The sequence below is a fragment of the Ischnura elegans genome, chromosome 11 (assembly GCF_921293095.1).
Source record: "Ischnura elegans chromosome 11, ioIscEleg1.1, whole genome shotgun sequence".
Lineage (NCBI taxonomy): Eukaryota > Metazoa > Arthropoda > Insecta > Odonata > Coenagrionidae > Ischnura > Ischnura elegans.
Window position 1 is genome coordinate 23337242 of NC_060256.1, and position 19790 is coordinate 23357031.

General features: G+C 37.2%; 1 protein-coding gene across 1 annotated transcript in view; it reads left to right on the plus strand.

Annotated features, from left to right (window-relative positions):
* LOC124168081 (UDP-glucosyltransferase 2-like) overlaps positions 1–19790 on the plus strand; it is a 40868-nt gene that overhangs the window by 12293 nt on the left and 8785 nt on the right. The window contains exons 2-5 of the mRNA XM_046546191.1: positions 14664–15078; positions 15670–15925; positions 17150–17351; positions 18890–19121. Of these exons, the coding sequence (XP_046402147.1) occupies positions 14664–15078; positions 15670–15925; positions 17150–17351; positions 18890–19121 (1105 nt within the window). The remainder of the gene's footprint in view (positions 1–14663; positions 15079–15669; positions 15926–17149; positions 17352–18889; positions 19122–19790) is intronic.

Sequence of the window (19790 nt, forward strand, 5' to 3'; positions counted from 1 at the left end):
AGGTTAAAACATTGAGCTTAAAAATCGAATGGCCAGTTTGCGTTCACCGTTTTCCTGCTAGTGATAAAAATATGAGTGCCTCATTGCCCCATGCATCTGATCGCGGTAGGCTGGACCTCTTGGTACTTCGTACTAGCCCTATTAAATTTCTGTTTCGCACCTGTATCTTTCCGTCTGTGGGCTTGTTTCGTCCGGCTTCACAAATAAACTAACAAGAGGATTAGTAGGCAGGAGGTAGGTAGGTGGCAGGATAAATCAGCAAGTTATTCCAAGCTTCAACGTAATATTTGTGACAATTTGACAGCAAATAGGAGTGGGTTTTTTTAATTCAAGATCCTTATGCGCTCAGAATGGTAGGATGTAGCCATGTAGCTTCTGTGGATGGAAATTAGTTAATGGCCAAGGGAAATTCAATGTACGGGGCCCTTTTTTTCAAGCTTCGATGGGCTATGAACTGAAGAAGAGAAATTATTTTATAGGTAAATTTTGAGCACACTTGTGGTGTCCCTTCGACATAATCGCCTCGGCGATTGAGGAATTGGTCGTGCCTGTGCACAATATTTACTGTACCTTCTTCATAGGATGTTGTCGCCAATCACTTCCAATGAATTTCGCCTTATTCCTGAAGCCCATCGCCCGTTTGAAAACTATTCCCTACTAGCCACATCTTCATTTCAGCGTAAAGATGGAAGTCACTCGGCACTACGTCGACATTGCACGGCGGATGATCGAAAATGCCCCTTTGAAATTGCTCAAAGAGCAGGTAGGCTGCATCGGCGCTGAGATAACGGGCGTTGACACGGATCATAACACCTCTGGAAGTCAGCATGTCTCTTCTCTTGTTATAAATGGGAATGGGCGTCATATTTCACATCTCTAGCCTCAAAAATCTTTGTTTTCGGCATAAATATCAAGACATATAAATGCTGAAGCCATTGGGCGAGTTTTCTGGCCGTCGCTCCACAGTGCACGCTTGGTGGGGGAATCAATGGAGGCAGTGTTGCTAATGAGATTGCCACTAACCTTTAACTATCAACTTACGTTCAAAAATGACTTGAGCGTGTGGTGCGGAGGACGCGCGGTTGTCCAATCATATCAGTACTCGCCTATCGTTTGTATGGTGTTTTTACTGAGCGATCGGAAGTTGAAATAAAACGGCCTTCTTAATTCGTAAATTCACTATCTATGGAAATTCCCGTAAACGAATGGCATATTGTCCAAGTATTAATTACTTTTCCTCCCAAAATCATTTACTTTAGTCTGAAACTTCCCCAAGAAAATTTTTGTCTGTCATTTCCATATGAGAAATCACAGACCAAATTACTTTACTTAATGGAAAATATTTTGCTGGAATAGGAAAAGAAATTCAAGTGGAATATTCTGCCGTGTATCCATCATTTTATAACGTTTAGAAACGTATTGGATAAACCAGTATTATTTTGAGATCTATCGCCGATAATATCATGAGTAATTTCAATGCTAAAAATAAGAATGCATGAATTGACTCATTAATAAAAATTTTAAGGAATGAGATAAGGATATTTGCAGACGGACAGTGCCGTAAGGGAAAGAGGTAATTGAAAATCTGTGCTTGAGGGCAGGATATTTATTTAAATGAGAAAAGGGTGGTGGAGATCATGTCAATGGATGTAGTTTGGCTGTATGCCGAGCCAAGAAAAGCCTTCGATCAGAGAATGGGCATGAATGCTCAAATCGTTATGTAACGTACTATCGTAACCACTAACCTCTAGCTCGTGGAGTAATTGTTCACATGAAGTAAAACTCACCATTTATTGCCATTGATCTGTGAATTTAATGTGATGTTTGTGTGCAAAGGAAACTTGAAACCAACAAATTTTCAACACAATGAAGGATACAATTGAACAACTTGTACATTAATGCAAATATGCGATTTTTGTAATTTTTTCCATTTTTACAATTTTTTTACTAATCTGATAACTTTCTTTTGATTTTTTAAAATGGATTTCAATTTTCTTCTGCAAATTTCTTATATAATGTGTACCTACTTTTTCTTCCTCTTTTGAATTTATCTTACACAGTTTTAAAATGAATTACATAATAGCATTACTAATTAATAATCAAATGCAAGAAGGAGGTGAAGACAAAGGAAAGACTCATATAGAAGAGGAACTGGTTTAGGCAATGAAGAGATTGTTTACCAAGTTTCTGTAAAAAGTGTATTAATTAATACCCTTCAACCTGAACGATTATTCAGTTTTGAAGAAGCCACTGATGCAAAATAAATGATTTTTTAGTCTGTGATAGTGCGCAGAGAAGAAAGAGATTGAGATCGTAAATGCTTTCCTCTGTAAATATTTATTTATTCTTCCTCTGCATTTATCCGTCGATAGAATCCATCAGTTAATTGTCATACTTAATGTAAATAAAGCTATGATTTACAAAACTGCGTAAAACGTGGCATGAATTGGCGATGAGCAGATTGTTTTGTATATCTTTCGGTCTATTGAGGCTATTGCTTCGACTTTTTTATGAATGGACATTAGCCACTCATATCATATCCCTTCATGGAGAAAAACTGAAGTAATGGCTGCGGTAGATTTAAAAAAATATGCAGATGCAGTCATTTGTTTCGAAAAATAGTTAAAGTTTTTTATTGTCCTTTTAAAATCCGCGGCTTCGGTGATTCTAATGCGCTTAAATTTAATAATTTCTCTTAAACAACGTAAAACTTTACGCTGCTTCAGTCATTTTTATGTAGATAAGTATTTTTTCGGGAACTTTGTCAGGTTATTTTGAATTTCCATCTCTTGCATCACTCTATCTCCACCAGTTATATCTTTCTTCCTCCGGCGGCACTTTGCCGATAGAGACTTTTCCTTTCCACTTGTTTACTTTTTAAACTTCACTGTCTCTTCACTGCGTTCTGTTTGTTTTAAAGGACCACGCTATGCCATACTCTCTTGTTATCCTTGTGTCATCATTGATACTTGATTTCGAGGGAAACTGTTTTTCTCACTCATACAAACTTTCTTATTTAGTTTCTCTTTCGTTGTGAAGTTGAGAAAAATAGCCCTCCGAGGTAACCTGTCGTATCCCCTTTGAAAGGTCAAAATGTCTTACTTGGCTTACATTTTTGTTTGCGCTTCTAAAGCCATTATCTTCGACGTCTAAAAATATATTTATGTTTCATAAGTCTTCCATTTCGGTCTAATCACTTTCTGCTCTAGTCGTAAAGAGCCTGAAATTTTAACATCCCTTCTGTCCTCTGATTTTTTTAAAGAGACAGTATGTAGGAATCTATTAATTATTTTGTGCCTTGCCCTTGGTGCTCTAAAGTTCTGATTGTTTCCTTGGGCATATGTGCATAGACCCTATTTTTCCTCCTTGTCAGTGCTCACGATGAAGCATCCAGTAGTGGTCGCCCATAATAGGGTAGTTTTCTTCATCAAAGAGAACGAAATGCATAGATGGCGATTCGTTACCCACCATTTGTATATTCATACAGCCACATTTTGAGGAACGATGGCCTGATGAACACAATCGTTAGAGGACAAGTGGAAGGGAAAAAGGGCAAGGGACGGCCCCGAATGAGTTTCATAAGACAGGTTATAAAGGATGTAAAAGAGATTAAATATGTAGCTATGAAAAGGTTAGCGGATAGGAGAGAGAAATGGAGAGCTACGTCAAACCAGTCCTAGGATTGTTGACTAATGATGATGATATAATATATTGGGGGATCGGGTTGATGTGGTGGCTAGAGTGTTGGCTCCCCACCCCGTGGGCTCGGGTTCAAATCCCGGCGGTGGAAGAGAAATATCTGCGACCCCCTGATACCTGCTTGAATGTTGTGTGGATAACATTTCGAGAGCAGTACTCCGCCCGTCGGATAGGACGTTAAGCCTTGGTCCCTTTGGCCTCTCTTTAAGAGCAGGCTAATTACAGACGCCGGGTTTCTCCTATCCGGTGTGACGTCCAACCGCAGAAATTGTATGACGTGACGTAAGAATAGGTTACGAGACAAATATGCAAAGAATGCGTCTCAAATGCAACCGAAAGTAGCACTACGCGGTTCATAAGCATGAGATGCACCTATTCAGTAAGATGTATGGAAACGCATAGCGGACAAGCAAACAGACAGCCTCCTTTATAGATATTGAGATGAGTTTTAGATGCGTAAAATGACACAGAAAAAAAGGCGTAATGCTTCAAGTCGAGAGGAAAGGATACGTTCTCTCGAGTACATGTGCGCTGATGGATGATTGAACGATTAGAGCGTAGCTGTCGGTGTATTAATGGGACGCATTTCGCTCGCTGAGATGACCGTGTCGACTGCTGGCGTCTGTCACGTCGGCGATGGGGAAAAGTAATAAGCAAGAGCGAGCGAGGATTAACGAGAGTAATGGACCAGAGCGAGCTAGACTTCCAGGCGCATCGCTTCGTCGATAAATTGGTTGAGTCATCGCTTTGCATAATACTGCGTGGTATGTGGAAGAATACTCATTTGTAGGAACTGGTCATCCAAGAGACAAAGAATACACTACGCAATAAAATGATCGTTCACAAAAACTTTTTCCGAAAATATTTCACGTCTATTTACCCTTTTTTTCCGAAAATATTTTACCTTGCCACAAAAAATTATTTCTGGTAACAGTCGAGTTTTATCGAATGGCCAATGTTTTTCAAATTTTCACCAAATTTAGGATTTTCTACTCATTTAGAATTCTAAAAATCCTAGATAAGGACGAAAGTACTGCGACAACACTTAAATTAATTGTTTATATGGTACTTATATTAATGAGGAAATGGTACTTCGTTCACATCGGATTCAATATCAGATGACAACAGACGATAAAATTAATTACCAGCCAATTTTTATGACATTATTTAATGCAAAAATTTGTCCTTTCGAATCACATAAAATCTGAGCAAATGAATATTGAAATTTTGTTATGGGCTGGTCGGATTATGCTGGGGTGGGTTAGATGTTGTGTTTGATGGGGGCATGGTTTTTGTATAAAAGACGCTAATTCCTCGTCGTTCCAAAACATATACTCAAAAATTCATTGTTTTTGCTTGACATAATCCATTCCAAAGTACACAATTACTCTTATTTTATTTCATTCCGCCGAGCCGTTTGTTGATTCGTCTGTTGATATGTGTATCGTGGAAGCCTATATACACGACGTACCATTCCTTTATCAAGATGAATACATATGTACCATTAATTTTACTGTGGTCCCAACGCTTACGTCCACATCTATTATTGTTATGAGAGTAAAATAAGTGAAAAATCCATTCCATTCAACTTGACTGCCGCCGAGTTCCTTATGTCTTTCGACTTCCTAAATACGAACACGATGGCCAGAACATCGTCTAACCCACAGTGTTTGCACAAATCGCACCCATTTTGCAATTAATGACTTCGCAATATATTATAATATTTCTGTAAACTGTAAGTTTGGAACTGGATTAAATGTTCCATGAAAATATATAGGAAATTGAACAACGATACCAGAAAATTTGTTAACATGTTCGAATTTTGGATGACTACCACTGGATGCTTTACCGTGTGCACAGAGAAATGCCCCATTCGAGGAAAATCTGGGGTTATGCCATGATAACCAAGGAACCACGGGGCGAAAGATGTTTGTGAATGTTTGGTTCCATATTCCCTGCATGTACCTGTTCGCTATGTGTATATTTCCAGGGCTGGTTTAAGCACTAAGCAAAAATGCGCGCCTTAGCGCTCAGTCCAATGTTCAGTGAGAATGGCCATTGAGGATGATTTGCTGAACCAAATGGACACTGATTACATTATAAAATAATTCGCCAAAATGAAAGTTAGAAAAATGTCTCTTTAGTGTTCTAAATAAAAACCTCTTAAGTTCGTATTCATTTGTCGAGTAAATAAATGGTTGAATTTCTTGAAAGCTGACTTGTTTTGTATTCATAGATTTACTTGCACTTTTTCCTCTGAATTTTTCTATAAACTTGGTTTTTAAGCTCCAAAAACACCACATTCAATATACAAGAGCAAGCACGTTTTAAGTTTACGCTGGTTTTTAAGTCTCGTCCCTTATTCCTAGAGTATTTGAATTTATTTTGAAATGTATCCAGAGAGACTCCCAACTACCTCTCAGGAAACTTTTGAGGAGGGCGGGGGCAGAATGTTGTTCGTTAACACTAGAAAAATACCTGCAACCGGCCCTGCATATTCCCATATGGTTATGCGTAAATTCTACTTCAAGAACCTTCGTTTGGAATATTGGTACTATTTACCTGCAAATGTGCTTGTCGATATTAGCTGAGTAAATAATTTACGCCACCGCTTTGGGTGTTAGTTTGTTTTAAGTATCATTTCCGAATTCAAGCAAAAAAAATTTACAGAACGCATGCTTGTTAAAAAAATTTTTTTCACTGTTGCAGTCTAAAGCCTGAATCACACGATCATTTTTCTTCGTCGCGAAAGTGATCACTATCGCGATCACTAGGCGAAATGATCGTCGCCGGCAATTGTTTTTCGAGATCGCGATGAGGATTCCCATCGCTATTTTTCATCACTAGTCCGGTCGCTTTTTCCGTCGCTAAAACCGTCACTAAAACCCCCTATCAGCCAATCGGAACGCATGCCTCTATGGAGCGATTGCAGCGCAGCGTTTGACAATTGTGGGAACGGCATAGATAAACAAACACGCTATATATTTTCGTGATGCCGGTCCTATGACAAAGAGCTGTGATATCGGAAGTGATGCGAAAGGCGACGGCGGGAGTGACCGTGTGATGCAGAAAAATGATCACTAGAGCGATCGCTTTTCGCGACGGGAAAAGTGATCGCGATAGTGATTACTTTCGCGACGAAAAAAATTATCGTGTGATTCAGGCTTAATATTACTTTACCTACATATTGCTCCGCAGGTCGCGACATTAAGCGTATGGCGAGGAGTGTTAAGAGACCTGCAAAATTATTGGCTCATATTTTATGAAAAAATATGCGTTCATCAGCATTTTGATGTTAGCCTAGTTTTCGTCGTCCTTTCAATATGCGTGGAAAAAATGAATTCTCTCTTACTTTATCGTTTGTATCGCACCTTAAAATATTGTCCAATTTCTGAATGTGTAATAAAAAAAGCCTATTCAGTGTTGCTCAAACGACATGAACCTAATAAATTCAATCGATTCTGGTGTCATTTAGTGGAAGTTCGACATATTAAAATAAAATTTTATTTCACTCTTCCACAATTATTTTAATACGCACGACGCATTAAAGTAACCATGGAAAAGTGAAAACAAATTTTATTTTAATAAATCTAACTAAGCCTAGTGGGTAGCCTCTTAATCTTATTCGGTTCTCAGACTAATTTGTGCCAAACTTGCCTAATGTTGTCTGTTCTGCTCGCAGCAGTTATTGAAGAATTGCGCCGCTTTCCTCCGTATTTGTTTTGCAGTTTACTAATTGAATCTTTCTGCGTCGGATCCCAAGTGCTAAGTGAATATGCGGGGTGCAGCCGCACCATCGTGCAGTAGCACCTCTGTTTTCCTCCGAGGTTCTTCCTGCAATACGCTCCTTGAGATTTCTTCCCCTTATTCCATTCCTCCTGTTCTTTCACGATAGTTTTCATCAGCCCATCATGCATCATGATAAGAGACAAGTGAAAATAACTCTTTCATTTTAATTTTATAGCACTTTCAATTACAGTTCATACCAATTTGTAGCATCTATTTTTTCTTTATTTTCATGATGTATCAAATGTAGTTGACGCCAAAGTGTAATGAAACACAGCTATTTGAAAAAATACGGAATATCTTAAATAATTTTGGGGTATAACATGAATGAATTAAGGGATAAGATACAAAGAAAATAACTAAAAATGATATCAGTAGCCTGAATATCATTTACTCAAGTTGAGCATCAACACTCAACAAGTTTCAACACTTTCTTCCTTCAACTGATTGTCTGTCAGTCACAACTAGATTGCACTGGCTGGAAAACCTCTCTTTACCCACGATGCTAACTGGTGTCCAGATTGAGTGGAGTGCAGCATTACCAAACTCAGTTTTCTCTTGGCAGATGGCACGACATATTTGCTTAACATCGCAGAATCTACCCGGGGTCTCTCTCAACCTTTCTAGTAGCTGCCGATGAAAATACCCGTAGCCATCTATAAAGCAGCAAGGCCCAACGTCCAGTGGAGTAGCGAGGGGCGGATTAGGCTCTAAATTTACGAATTTTGCCATCGAAAAGGAAAATATGCGGTTTAAATATCGTAAAAGTCCTATCATCGCGCCTATGTCGCATTTGTTCACGTGTATCGCATTAGCATCCCACTTATCGTATATGCAATTTTCACGTATCACTAATCATGATGGTTCGAACTAAGTTGTTCCGTCTTTTCCATAAGGTTTTTACAAGACTTCTCTTTTATTCCATTCTTTTTAGCGCTCTTTTCCTCATTTCTTATTCGGTCGATCCATTTAATCATTTATAACCTGTGTTATGTAACTCATTGGGGGCCATATCTTGCCCTTCTTCCTATCCACTTGTCCTTCAACGATTGTCTTCATTAGGCCATCATGCCTCAAAATGTGGCCGACTAAGTTATCCCGTCTTATGCTTAAGGTTTTTCGGAGGATTCTCTTTTATAGGTACCGATTCTTCTTAGCACTTCCTCGTTACTTACACGGTCATTTTATCTTCATCATTCTTCAGTACAACCACATTTCTTATGCTTTCACTTAAATTCTCTCTACCTGTTAACATCCAAGCCTCTTTCCTAAAGAGAAACATGCTCCATATGTTGCATCTGATGATTTTTTTCTCACATCTATACTTGTACTATCAGCCGTCCTTAATTTATACTTTAAAAATGCGGATTTTAAGGACTACCCCCTGATTGCCCTGAAGCTTTAGCCCCTTGTAACTGAACGCAGAAATATTTTTCAATTCTCTTCATGGTTTTTGGGTTAGCTGCGCCGAAGATTACTCGAAAAGTTACCCGCAAAACTATAGAGAGAACTGCATTCCAGTGCTGCAAAAGCCTCAAGCAGAATATCATTTTTCAAGTTTATATTTACGACTTTTGCGCTTAATTAATTATTTTTTTACCAACCCATTTTATTCTGTGAAAATCGCGCTTGGGATAACGTTACCATTTATTTTCTCGCGGCGTTGAATGAATCCTTTCGCGTGAGGATTGTTATCTGTCGATTGCATCGTCAAGGGATGACGCAAAGAAGCCGTAATTGATAATTTCCGCGATAGCTCAGCATCATGGTGCGACCTCCCGAAGCGAACGCTCTAGAAATCACTGTTATCGGTGATAATTCATTCTTGATCGACAGTAATTGAGTTACTGGCTATAAATTCGCTCATTTCTCCTCCCGTGGTATTGATATCACTTAGCGAGAGGATTGAATATGCTGACAGAAGCGTGTTCTCTCCGTTGAATACGGTGAAGAAACATCTTGTTCATTTGAGCACGGAAAACTCAACCAAAGTGGTAGAGAAGAGAATTGGATTAAAAATATTAAGGTGGATAAAACTCTCCAAAAATGCAAAAATCGTAGATTTCCGCAGATGAAAATTCCATCCTTACAAGAAAAAAATTGATTCGAACTACTTAAGTACCTATATAATTATTATTATAGTACAAATCGTTACAAGTTAGTTATTTGCCATGTGGTAATAGTTAACTAATGAAAATACATCCCTTAAATAAAACTAAATCAGCTGATTTAGTGAAATCTAGTGAAATCGAAAATTTAAAAATTAACATTGAAATTATTTTTTCAAAATACATTTTTTCACCTATTCTTAAAAATCTTTGTGTCTCTAGGAAAGGGATGAAACGATTCTACAGGGATTCTATTTCAATTATCAATCGTCCTATTAAGATACGACAACTTTTTTACGCTGGTCCTTTATGACCGACATTTCATCTTGTATGGGTGATCATTCCCACCGATCAGTGGCATAACTAGGAATATACCTTGAAAGGGGGGATGGAATGGCCTGGGGGGCAACCCCTCCCCCCCAATCAAAATCTGGTAAAATTATTAAAAAAATGACAAGCCAGGAAATACATTTTACAACATCTTGGCACTAAATATTGAACTTTAAGCAGATGCAGTTTTTATATGTCCAAATTACGAAATAGTTTCAATATTATTTTTAATTCTCTGAGGCTTTTGGGGTGGATCTATCCCCTCAGCCCCCCCACATAGGTACGCCACTGCTACCGACATATAGTTGGGGTTTTCAATCTTATACCGTAATTCCCCCATGCTTTTTTCCTCGCAAGTGTGCGGTAGAGTGCGCAAAGCCTATTTGTTATTCTTCGTCGTCCTAGTGAGACCCATGACAGCAATTGCAGTATTTTAGTGACACCTTCAGTCTTTTTATGCTTCCCCATTACCTTCATACCTTGCTGCCTTACTTTTTTACCTTATCGATGTATTTTGTTTGTCCGTTTTCAAACGGACCCCTCAATATTGCCACGTATTCTTAAATAAGTCTGGTTAATATGTATTAATGTAATTCATTGTCATGTATTGCAAATTTATGTGATTTGTGCAAAAACATATGGACTATACGATGTTCTGAGTATCATTTTTTTATCCAGGAAGTTGAAAGACATAAGGAACGCCAACATATTCGGGGAGTGGCTTTGTGAAATATTCAAGTTATCTCAAAATGGGTGAGATTGCGCGATTTTACTGTCAATACTGAATTAAATCTCTCTTTTAATTAAGCTCAAACATTAATTAATTATTTCAGACAATTAAAATCGCGTAATTTCGTCCAAAAAAATTATTTAATGTCCTTCAAAGTCGAGAGTATTTCATACAATTTCGAAAAGGTTCGATGCGGGAGAAAAACCGTCTTCGTGATAATTGCAAAGTGCACCCACATAATGTTTGTGTGGCCATAGCTCAGTAACTTTGCAGTTGCGACCCTATGTTTATGGAAAAAATGCACAAAATTGTCTCCCGTTCTACCTCTTGCAGTATTTCAGATTCCTTTTCAAAAAAAATATTTCTATTAAGGCCGTTTTACACGGGATACGGAATAGCGCAGGTTAGAACTCCATTAATTTCTAAAATGGCGTGGAATTTTGCGAATGCATGAACGAAATTAGAACAGGGGCTATTTTGCCATCTCACGTCCGCGCATTCTCGCATGTCTTCTAGCAATTCACCGCTTTACACGACGCAATTTTGACTGTGCCTTCTTACACACGTCAGATTGTGCAAGTACTTGCCCCGTTTAAAATGGCTTTCAGTCTTTTAAATTATTTAAATAAGGCTTTCAGAAAATATGCTTGGCTACGACCGTGGAATTTCACTAGAGGTTATGAAAATGCGACAAATTATCGTGATTTCGACTAGTTACTATTGGTCTTACAATTAGACTTAAATGAAAAAATCGTAATTACTACACTTGGAAAATACGTGTTTAGTGTAAATACATAATAAGCTACGATGAATAATGTTTTTCCAGATTAATAAAAACAAAGACGCTAAAATCTGTGAAAAAATATTCGGAAAGATACCTCATAAGTAGAAAATCGTAAGATGATACTCTAGGAAAACTAACCCAGAAAGATTGGATTTGGATTAAGAATTTTGTCCTTTTGATCAGTAAAAGGCTGCACAAGATTGGATAAAATAAAAAACATCCAAATAAGAGATGAACTGGGTGTCGAGGCAGTCACTGACAAACTACAAGAATTAATTGTTTGAGGCGTAACTTGGTGAAAGCGATTCATAATTAAATTAAGAAAGAAGAACTTTGTACTTTCACATTAATATTTATTCACGACCATGGTTTCAACGTTAGACGTCATCATCAGACGTGATGATGACGTCTAACGTTGAAACCATGGTCGTGAATAAATATTAATGTGAAAGTACAAAGTTCTTCTTTCTTAATTTAAACTACAAGAATACAAACATAGATGGAAAGAACATTTACGTCGAATGCCAAATGAAAGAATTCCAAAACAAGCAATGGAATATCAACCATTTGGCGAGAGAAGTATAGGAAGACCAGGAAAAAGATGGTAATGTGGAGCCGGAACAGGCTTAGTAGCCTAATCCTGGAAGGAAGAGGAAGAAGTCCCTTTGAAAAAAATATTTTTTACATATATATTTTTTCTATAGAAGTGGATCCTTATACCTCAGACTAGATGATTATGTCCCTGTGAATACAAATTGCCTCCGCTAAACTTTTGTTTCCAAATCAGAAAAGTGCAGCAAATTCCTACACTTCAGACTTCCCTGGATGTGTCAAACGGTTTATGTTTGTGAAAGTTTCATGTCAATTTCTTGTCAATATTAACAGAATATAGGGAAAAATTTACCATATAATAACGTTAGTATATGTGTTTGGTTTGTGCAATTTAAAATCTTAGATGCAAGTTCAACTGATGCCATTTGAAAACAGGAATGCTCAAATTTAAATTACTGCTAGGTTGAGGTCACAGGATGGATAGTTGACCATTTCTATCTTAACAATTGTAGTCTAGTCTCCAGTATGAAATATGTAAAATGATATTTTAAACTGCCTAAGATTGTATCATCTTTTCCTAGTTTTCTTTCAACCCAGACCCCATCAATTTTTGGATGGCTTCCAATAAAAATGAGTAATATTTCATTGCTCGTATGCCATGAATATTCCTTCCTCACTGTCAACTCGAATATGTCACTGATATCTATAAAAAAAACGTTATATGACTCATGACAATCCCTTCAACACCATGGGTTATAATTACTGGATATTTACCTCCAGTTATGACCAAAAAAGAAATATTTGGATGTTTTTAATCCTTATAGATATGCGTTATTCAACACATTCATGTATTGCATGGTGGTATGATATGCAGTATACCTGACAGTGATGTTCTTTGCCAGAGATTGTTCAAAAATTGCTCTTAGGCAGCTCCTAGTGTAATAAACTATATGCATACATAATAAAATATATACCATAGGTTTATATTTATGGATTGGCAGTTACATTTTAAAGAATTGAATCAGTTCACTCGAGGTATTAATTTTCTTTTGATTAACGCGAGGTATATTTCTTCTCTGTATCTATCCAGTGCCTTTTCATAAAATATGATATTCTATAATATTTAAACATTTTGCTTAATAATTCCTAGGTTGCTACCAGTGTCTGAGATTATATATATGTACCAAATGTTTATATTTGATGATAGATTAGCCGTAAAAATTTTTAATACATATTGATACTATGAATAATGAATCTCCATTTTTTGTCAATGAGATATAGCTACTTTGCTTTTATTTATTTCCTTTACATTTGTACAATTCCACAATGTACAAAAAAAGAGTGACTTTAGTGAGGCAAAAGCCAGGACTTTTCCTTAAAAGCATGCCTGAGAGGAAGTGACATCACAGCACCCACTCCTCTTGCATCTCGACACATTCTGCAAGGGCATCAAATGACCCTTTTTGGGACAAAGAGGGAATGAGGAGTGTTTTCATGCTAATTGATTAAGAAAAATGCAAGAAAAAAAATCAACTTCACAGATAATTAGTGTACTGCCTTATACATAAATACAGTAAAACCTCTTTACATCGTAATGGAGGGGACCAAAATTCGGGCAATTTGATGTATGGAGGTTCACTATAGAGAGGTTTTAGTGATAGGCAACATTTTTTTCATATCCTTTGGAAATGAAAGGCACTAACTGTCTTTTAAACCATTATATTTATGTGTTTAAACACTCTTGGAGAATAGAGTGGAGAGCTGCGTCAAACCAATCCTAGGATTGTTGACCAGTGATGATGAAACACTCATGCATGCATCAGTGAACATATTTTTATTATTTAATAATTACAAAAAGCGAGTGCTATCGCATGATTTTTGCCATGATTTGAGAGAAAACAACGTGATCTCTCTTAATTCAACAGTCACTTAAAATGATTTCGATAATTGGATACCTTTTTTCTTATTTTCAGTTAGGTATGCTCTCATTTGGAACCAAACAGCCACAACTAATGAATAATATGGAAATTACCACACATTAAAGGTGTATAAGAAAAAAATAAGGGTTAAACATTTATCGCTGAAAATGTCGTTCCATGTACGTAATCGCGGCTGCATTAATGGTCTATAATGTCTCGGTATGATTTGCGGAGGAAGTAAGGCCGTCTCGGGGGTATCTCCTTGGTATGATAAGTGGAGGTTTTACGATATAAAGAGGTTCACTACAAAGAGGTTTGCCTATAAATTTACATGTAAATTAGACAGGACTGTAGGGGTGCTATGACGTATGGAGGTTTATGATGTAAAGAGGTTCACTACATAGAGGTTTTACTGTATAAGTTAAATGTACAGGTTGACTTGACAAAGGCACTTTAGCATTTGCTGCAATCTGCACTCTCATAATTGTCTCCACCAACAAGAGACAAGCAAAACAAAACACAAATGAAAAGTTTGCCCCATTTGACGGCAGGCAAAAGAGTGCAATACTAACACTTTGGTGCCAACAAAGAGTAACTAGGCCAAGTAAGAGGCCAACATAAAGCTTTGTCTTCCTTCCTCATTCAATTGCCATAGTATTGAATGTCTCTCTAAATAAATGAAGTCATGGCAATCCTTTTAATTGTACATGCATCACATGCCACAATATTCTTCAATTTTTACACCTTTTTTCCAGATGGCTAAAACTGAAGGATTCAACTTTAAGATCCGCCATTGCACCTTGTGTCTGATTATTATACTTGGAATGACCGCAACCAGTGTCAACACAGCTCGGATTCTAGGAGCTTTCTCCATGCCTGCTCTCAGCCATCACTTGATATTCCAAGCTCTCATGAGGGAGTTGGCAGAACGTGGACATGAAGTTGTGGTGATCAGTCCATTCTCTTTGCCAGAGCCAAAACCTTCAAATTACACGGAAGTGTTCATACCAGTATCAATGGGAGATATTGGTGACATGATGAAGGTGATAATAAGCCCTCAAAGGACCCCTTTAAATGAACACTTGTGGCTGTGGTCAAAATCAGCATATGTTTGCGAATCACAGCTGTCCTATCCTACTCTTAAAGAGTTTATCAAACCTGACATCAAAGGTGAGTGTACCTACTCTTATGCATCTGCAGTTTCTCCAAATTTTTATTCATGATCTATGAGTGAGTGGCTAAATTTTGGTGAATTTCATGCCAAAAATTTATTTTCTGATTGATTGAATTGCAATTTTAGTGCAGGTGAAGTCTTATGACCTCTTATGCGATTTTGGGACAAATAAGTGAACAACTGTTATCACGTTGACCACCATGCCGGTCATAATGACTGGAGTCGAGTGGCTCCCGTCACTCCACGCCGGTCATACTGACCGGCCTCCAAGCGACTGTTTCAAAGTGGATTTCTAACGCCGGAGTCACTGGAATCTCTTGCTAACGCATGGGCCATGACCGTTGTGGCGTCAGAATATAAATATTTATTTTAATTAAAGTAAAGTACAAAAACACATTTAATGTTTTATGATCCGGGAATAGTTAACGGAATGAAAAACACTAATGGCGTCAGAGGACATACATATCTACTAAAAACATCATGGCGGTCAACGTGTTAAATGATTTGGTTTATACATAGAACCCAATCCTATCTTTTTTGTGAGTATTTCTTAAAATATGAGTCTGTATCCCGCCTATATATTTCAGGATCCAACAATACCTTTGACTTGGTAATTGTGGAAGGATTTTTCATGGATTGCATGGTTGGATTTGCACATGCCTTCAATGCACCCCTTGCTGTAGTGGTCACTCAGTATGGAATACCATGGGCTGATGATATGGCTGGTGTTCCAGATGCCCTAGCTCATGTTCCTCATGTATTTTTGCCTTATAGTCAGAATATGAATTTCTTGGAGAGACTTCATAACACCCTCTTCACTGCCTTCACAAAACTGTATCGAAGGTATGTCAATAAGTTAGTTTTATACGACTGTCATTCTTGTTTCAGCTTCATCTCATCCAAGATAAAATTTGCTGCTTGTCATGAGTTGTCTAATATTAATTTATTATGTATTTTAAGCAGAGGCTGTGTAAATCCCTTGGTACAATGAATGTTTGGCTTCATTAGGTTTAAGTATTGAAAGCTATGGAAAGAGTCACCACAAATTATGACATATGTATTCCTTCCATTGTCTTTGTGAATACTTGGGATTGATTTGCCCTGAGGATTATTATTATATGGCTGCTGTTTATGCTGTGTTGTTGCTGCCTTAATAGGAATTACTGTATGTGGTGACTGATGGCTGACCAACTGCTTTGAATAGCAAATTTTATTATACAATTCTTGATCATACTGACCTGTGTGGTGAGTGCAGAATGTATTTATTCTGGCAATGACCCCTGTGAATTTACTAATGTGCACATGCCAAGCCTTTTATTAAGCAGTTCAGGGACATGCCATTGGGTGTCTCACTGGTTGCATTTGAATAATATTTGCATTGATACCCTATGGTTGTGTCTGGCTGGGAACACTGTGTGGCCGCATCTTCGAAACATTTAGGCGGACGGGTTTTGATGAACAAACACTTCATATTTGTTGCCTGAACCAAATGCTCATTTGTTTAGAAAAAGCTTTCTCTAAATGGGGCAAAAAATTTACAAATGCGTGCCAAAAAAATCAAAGAGAGTAACAACATACATACCATACTAAATTATGTAAAACTCTGGTTATTTACCTACAAAAATATTGTAGGGCATATCACTCCGAAGTATTTTCAAATCATATTCATTTTTTTAATTTTGCCAACATAATTTTAGTTCCATTTTTTTCTTTGCCAAATCATTACAATATATTACTTATGATTCAAAAGTTCATCTAGATAACGTTTTTGGTATTCGATTATATGCACAGTATTACAACTGTTTTCTAAAGGTCATCCAACCAATGGCAAAAGCCTTTGTGTTCACCTAAAGCTCCAATCTGATTTTGTATCAATGACGTTTTAATATGTTTAAGGAGTAATAAAGATATTATATTATTATAAGTATATTACTCTCCCACCTCTGCTCATAATGATCTTGAATGGTAACTTTTTGAGAACTATTACCAGAAATTGACTGGTATTTTTTTGGGATAAAATTATATGTTTCAAATACTTGCATTACACATTTTAATATTTTTTTATAGGTATGTGTCTCTACCTCAGCAAAATGAGATTGCTAAGAAATACTTTGGACCTTCCATGCCTCCACTCTGGGAATTGGAGCAAAATGCAAGCCTCATATTTACTAATGGACATCATATACTTACGCCAATAAGGCCAACTATGCCAAATTATGTAGAGATTGGTGGCTTGCATATTAATCCAAACCCACCTGCACTTTCTAAGGTAAGACATTGATTATAATTTGAAAATCATATAAAGGTAAAAAGTATATATACATATATGTATATAAGGTATATATGCATATGGATATATGGTATATATATTTGAAAAGTACAAGATATTTTTGAAAATTACGATTTATTTTCTGAGACATCCTTGAGCCTTTATTTAATCCGCTTGTCCTAAGAAAACTAAACGTGATGGGAAAAATATAAGCCCTGATTTGGAATCGGCACATTAAATACCTCAAGGATCACCCAACAACATGTCTGCGACTGAGAAAAAAATTTTTTGTTGTTGACCAGCGTTATTTTAGTTTAGAATCTAATTTTGGAATAGCATCGAATTTTAATGCTTAAAGTGAAAAAAATTGTAACCCACTTAAAAAATTGATGCATATTATTTATATGCATGCTACTCTTGATTAGTGGTTCAAAAAAGGCACAACCGCTTAACAAAGATTTTTTTCATGGTATGCACAGCAGGGCGGATCGTAAAAATAGATTTTTTTTCAAATCCATCTGGCCCAATGAAAAAAAGTTTGTGGGACTGCCAAAAGTAAGGCTTGAAAATTTTGAGACCTCTAGGTGAACCCCTGACCCACGCTCAAATGCCATTTTTGGAGGGAAAGTCAAAAATCGAATATATAAATAATAATAAAATAAATATTTTATGGTCATTCCCTATAGATATCCCCGAGTTACTGTTATTCTAGGGCAAATATTTTGTGCATTTTGACGCATCTGCCACCATTAAGCCGCCAAATGCCAAATTTGAGTATGTGTCCGCAAAGAAAATATTCCAATGCCCACGCAGCGTCGTGGATAGATGAGCGTCAGGCCGCTTGCATCCCCTCCCCCCATGCTTCTCCTCCTCCCACACCCCGAACACACCAAAGTTCTTCCTGCGTGTGCTGCTAGGAGGACCCTCATCTTTGATAATATAAATTGGCAAACGGTGGAAGGTAAAAAAGAATGCGTCATTGGATATCGATATAACCAACTTTAAGAGAAATATTTTTGTATTGTTTGGCATATTTTTAGATCCGAGAATGCAGTTTAGGAGTCTTTGGTCTATGAACTGTGAAGAGGCCTCTAGAAGAGGGGGGCACTCCAGTTCTCCCTATCCCACCCCCAAGGCATAGTCCTAGTTACTCTACTGGTCCTTCTATTGCCCACTCAAAAATTAATCCTTAATTATTAATTGGATTATGCAATAGTCTTTAGCCTGTTCGGAAAGTTATGAATCCATGTTAATTAGGCTAATACATACCTAAAATTTGTCCCTGCCTACATGAGAATGACTTCATTCTGTCGTGAATTCATTCAGAATTTAACCAACTGAAATGAATACTGAATGACTTGAACTGGCTCTCATTTGCTCATTCTGGGCAAAAGCAAATACCAATAATTTTTCATAAATTTCAATTTACATTGGCTGACTCAAAAATTCCACATGGGTATACAAATAAATGATACAAACTTTACAGAGCTCAAGATAATTTGGTGTATTTGATAGTAAATGCTCCATTTTCTATTCAGGATTTGCAAGAGTACATGGACAGCCGCAAAAAGATAATCCTTTTTAGTCTTGGCTCTTTAATAAATAGCCACAACATTCCCACAGACCGGCTGAGAGAAATAATGGAGTTCTTTGAAAAAATGAAGGACTATAATTTTATCTGGAGGTGGGATGGGCAACAGGATAGACTGCCCTTAAGTCTCCCATCTAATGTGTTCCTTTCTCCATGGCTTCCTCAGCAATCAATTCTAGGTATGTGATTTTCCTTTATTTATTCATATTATTGCATGAAGTACCGTATTTGACGGCATATAAGACGCACTGACATATAAGACACACCCTTATTTAGAAGGCCACACAAGGAAAAAAAGTTTCAATAGTCCGCGAGACAGTGCAGTACCACAACAACTTAAAATGTGGTTTCTTTCAGTTCTCACGTGTCGCAAAAGCCAAATAAACAATCATTGAATGCAATTACCAAACATATTTTTATTAAGGAAAATTAACAAACGGCAAGCTATTTTGAACATGATATGTAAATTTTAATAATGAATAAATGAGTGAACGGCAAGCAATCAAACAAAATACAAAATGAAGCAGAAACAATAAAAAACACAGATTCAAGGAAAGCGTTGCCTATCATGAAATTAGACTTTAACCACTTTCAAAACCATAAAAATCCTTTTCACTATCATCATCATCGAAAACGAGAATATCGTCATCACTACTGTTTTCGTCATCGCTAGTATCACCTTCTTCGAATAATGCGTCGTCTTCTGTTCCGTAAAGAGCATTACTGATTCCACACTTCTTAAAGGACTTAACAATTATTTCAGCCTTTACGTCCTCCCAAGATCTTTTTACCCACTCGCACACTCGTGAAATAGAGGGCCGCTTCATTCTACCTGAGGGTGTGAGGGC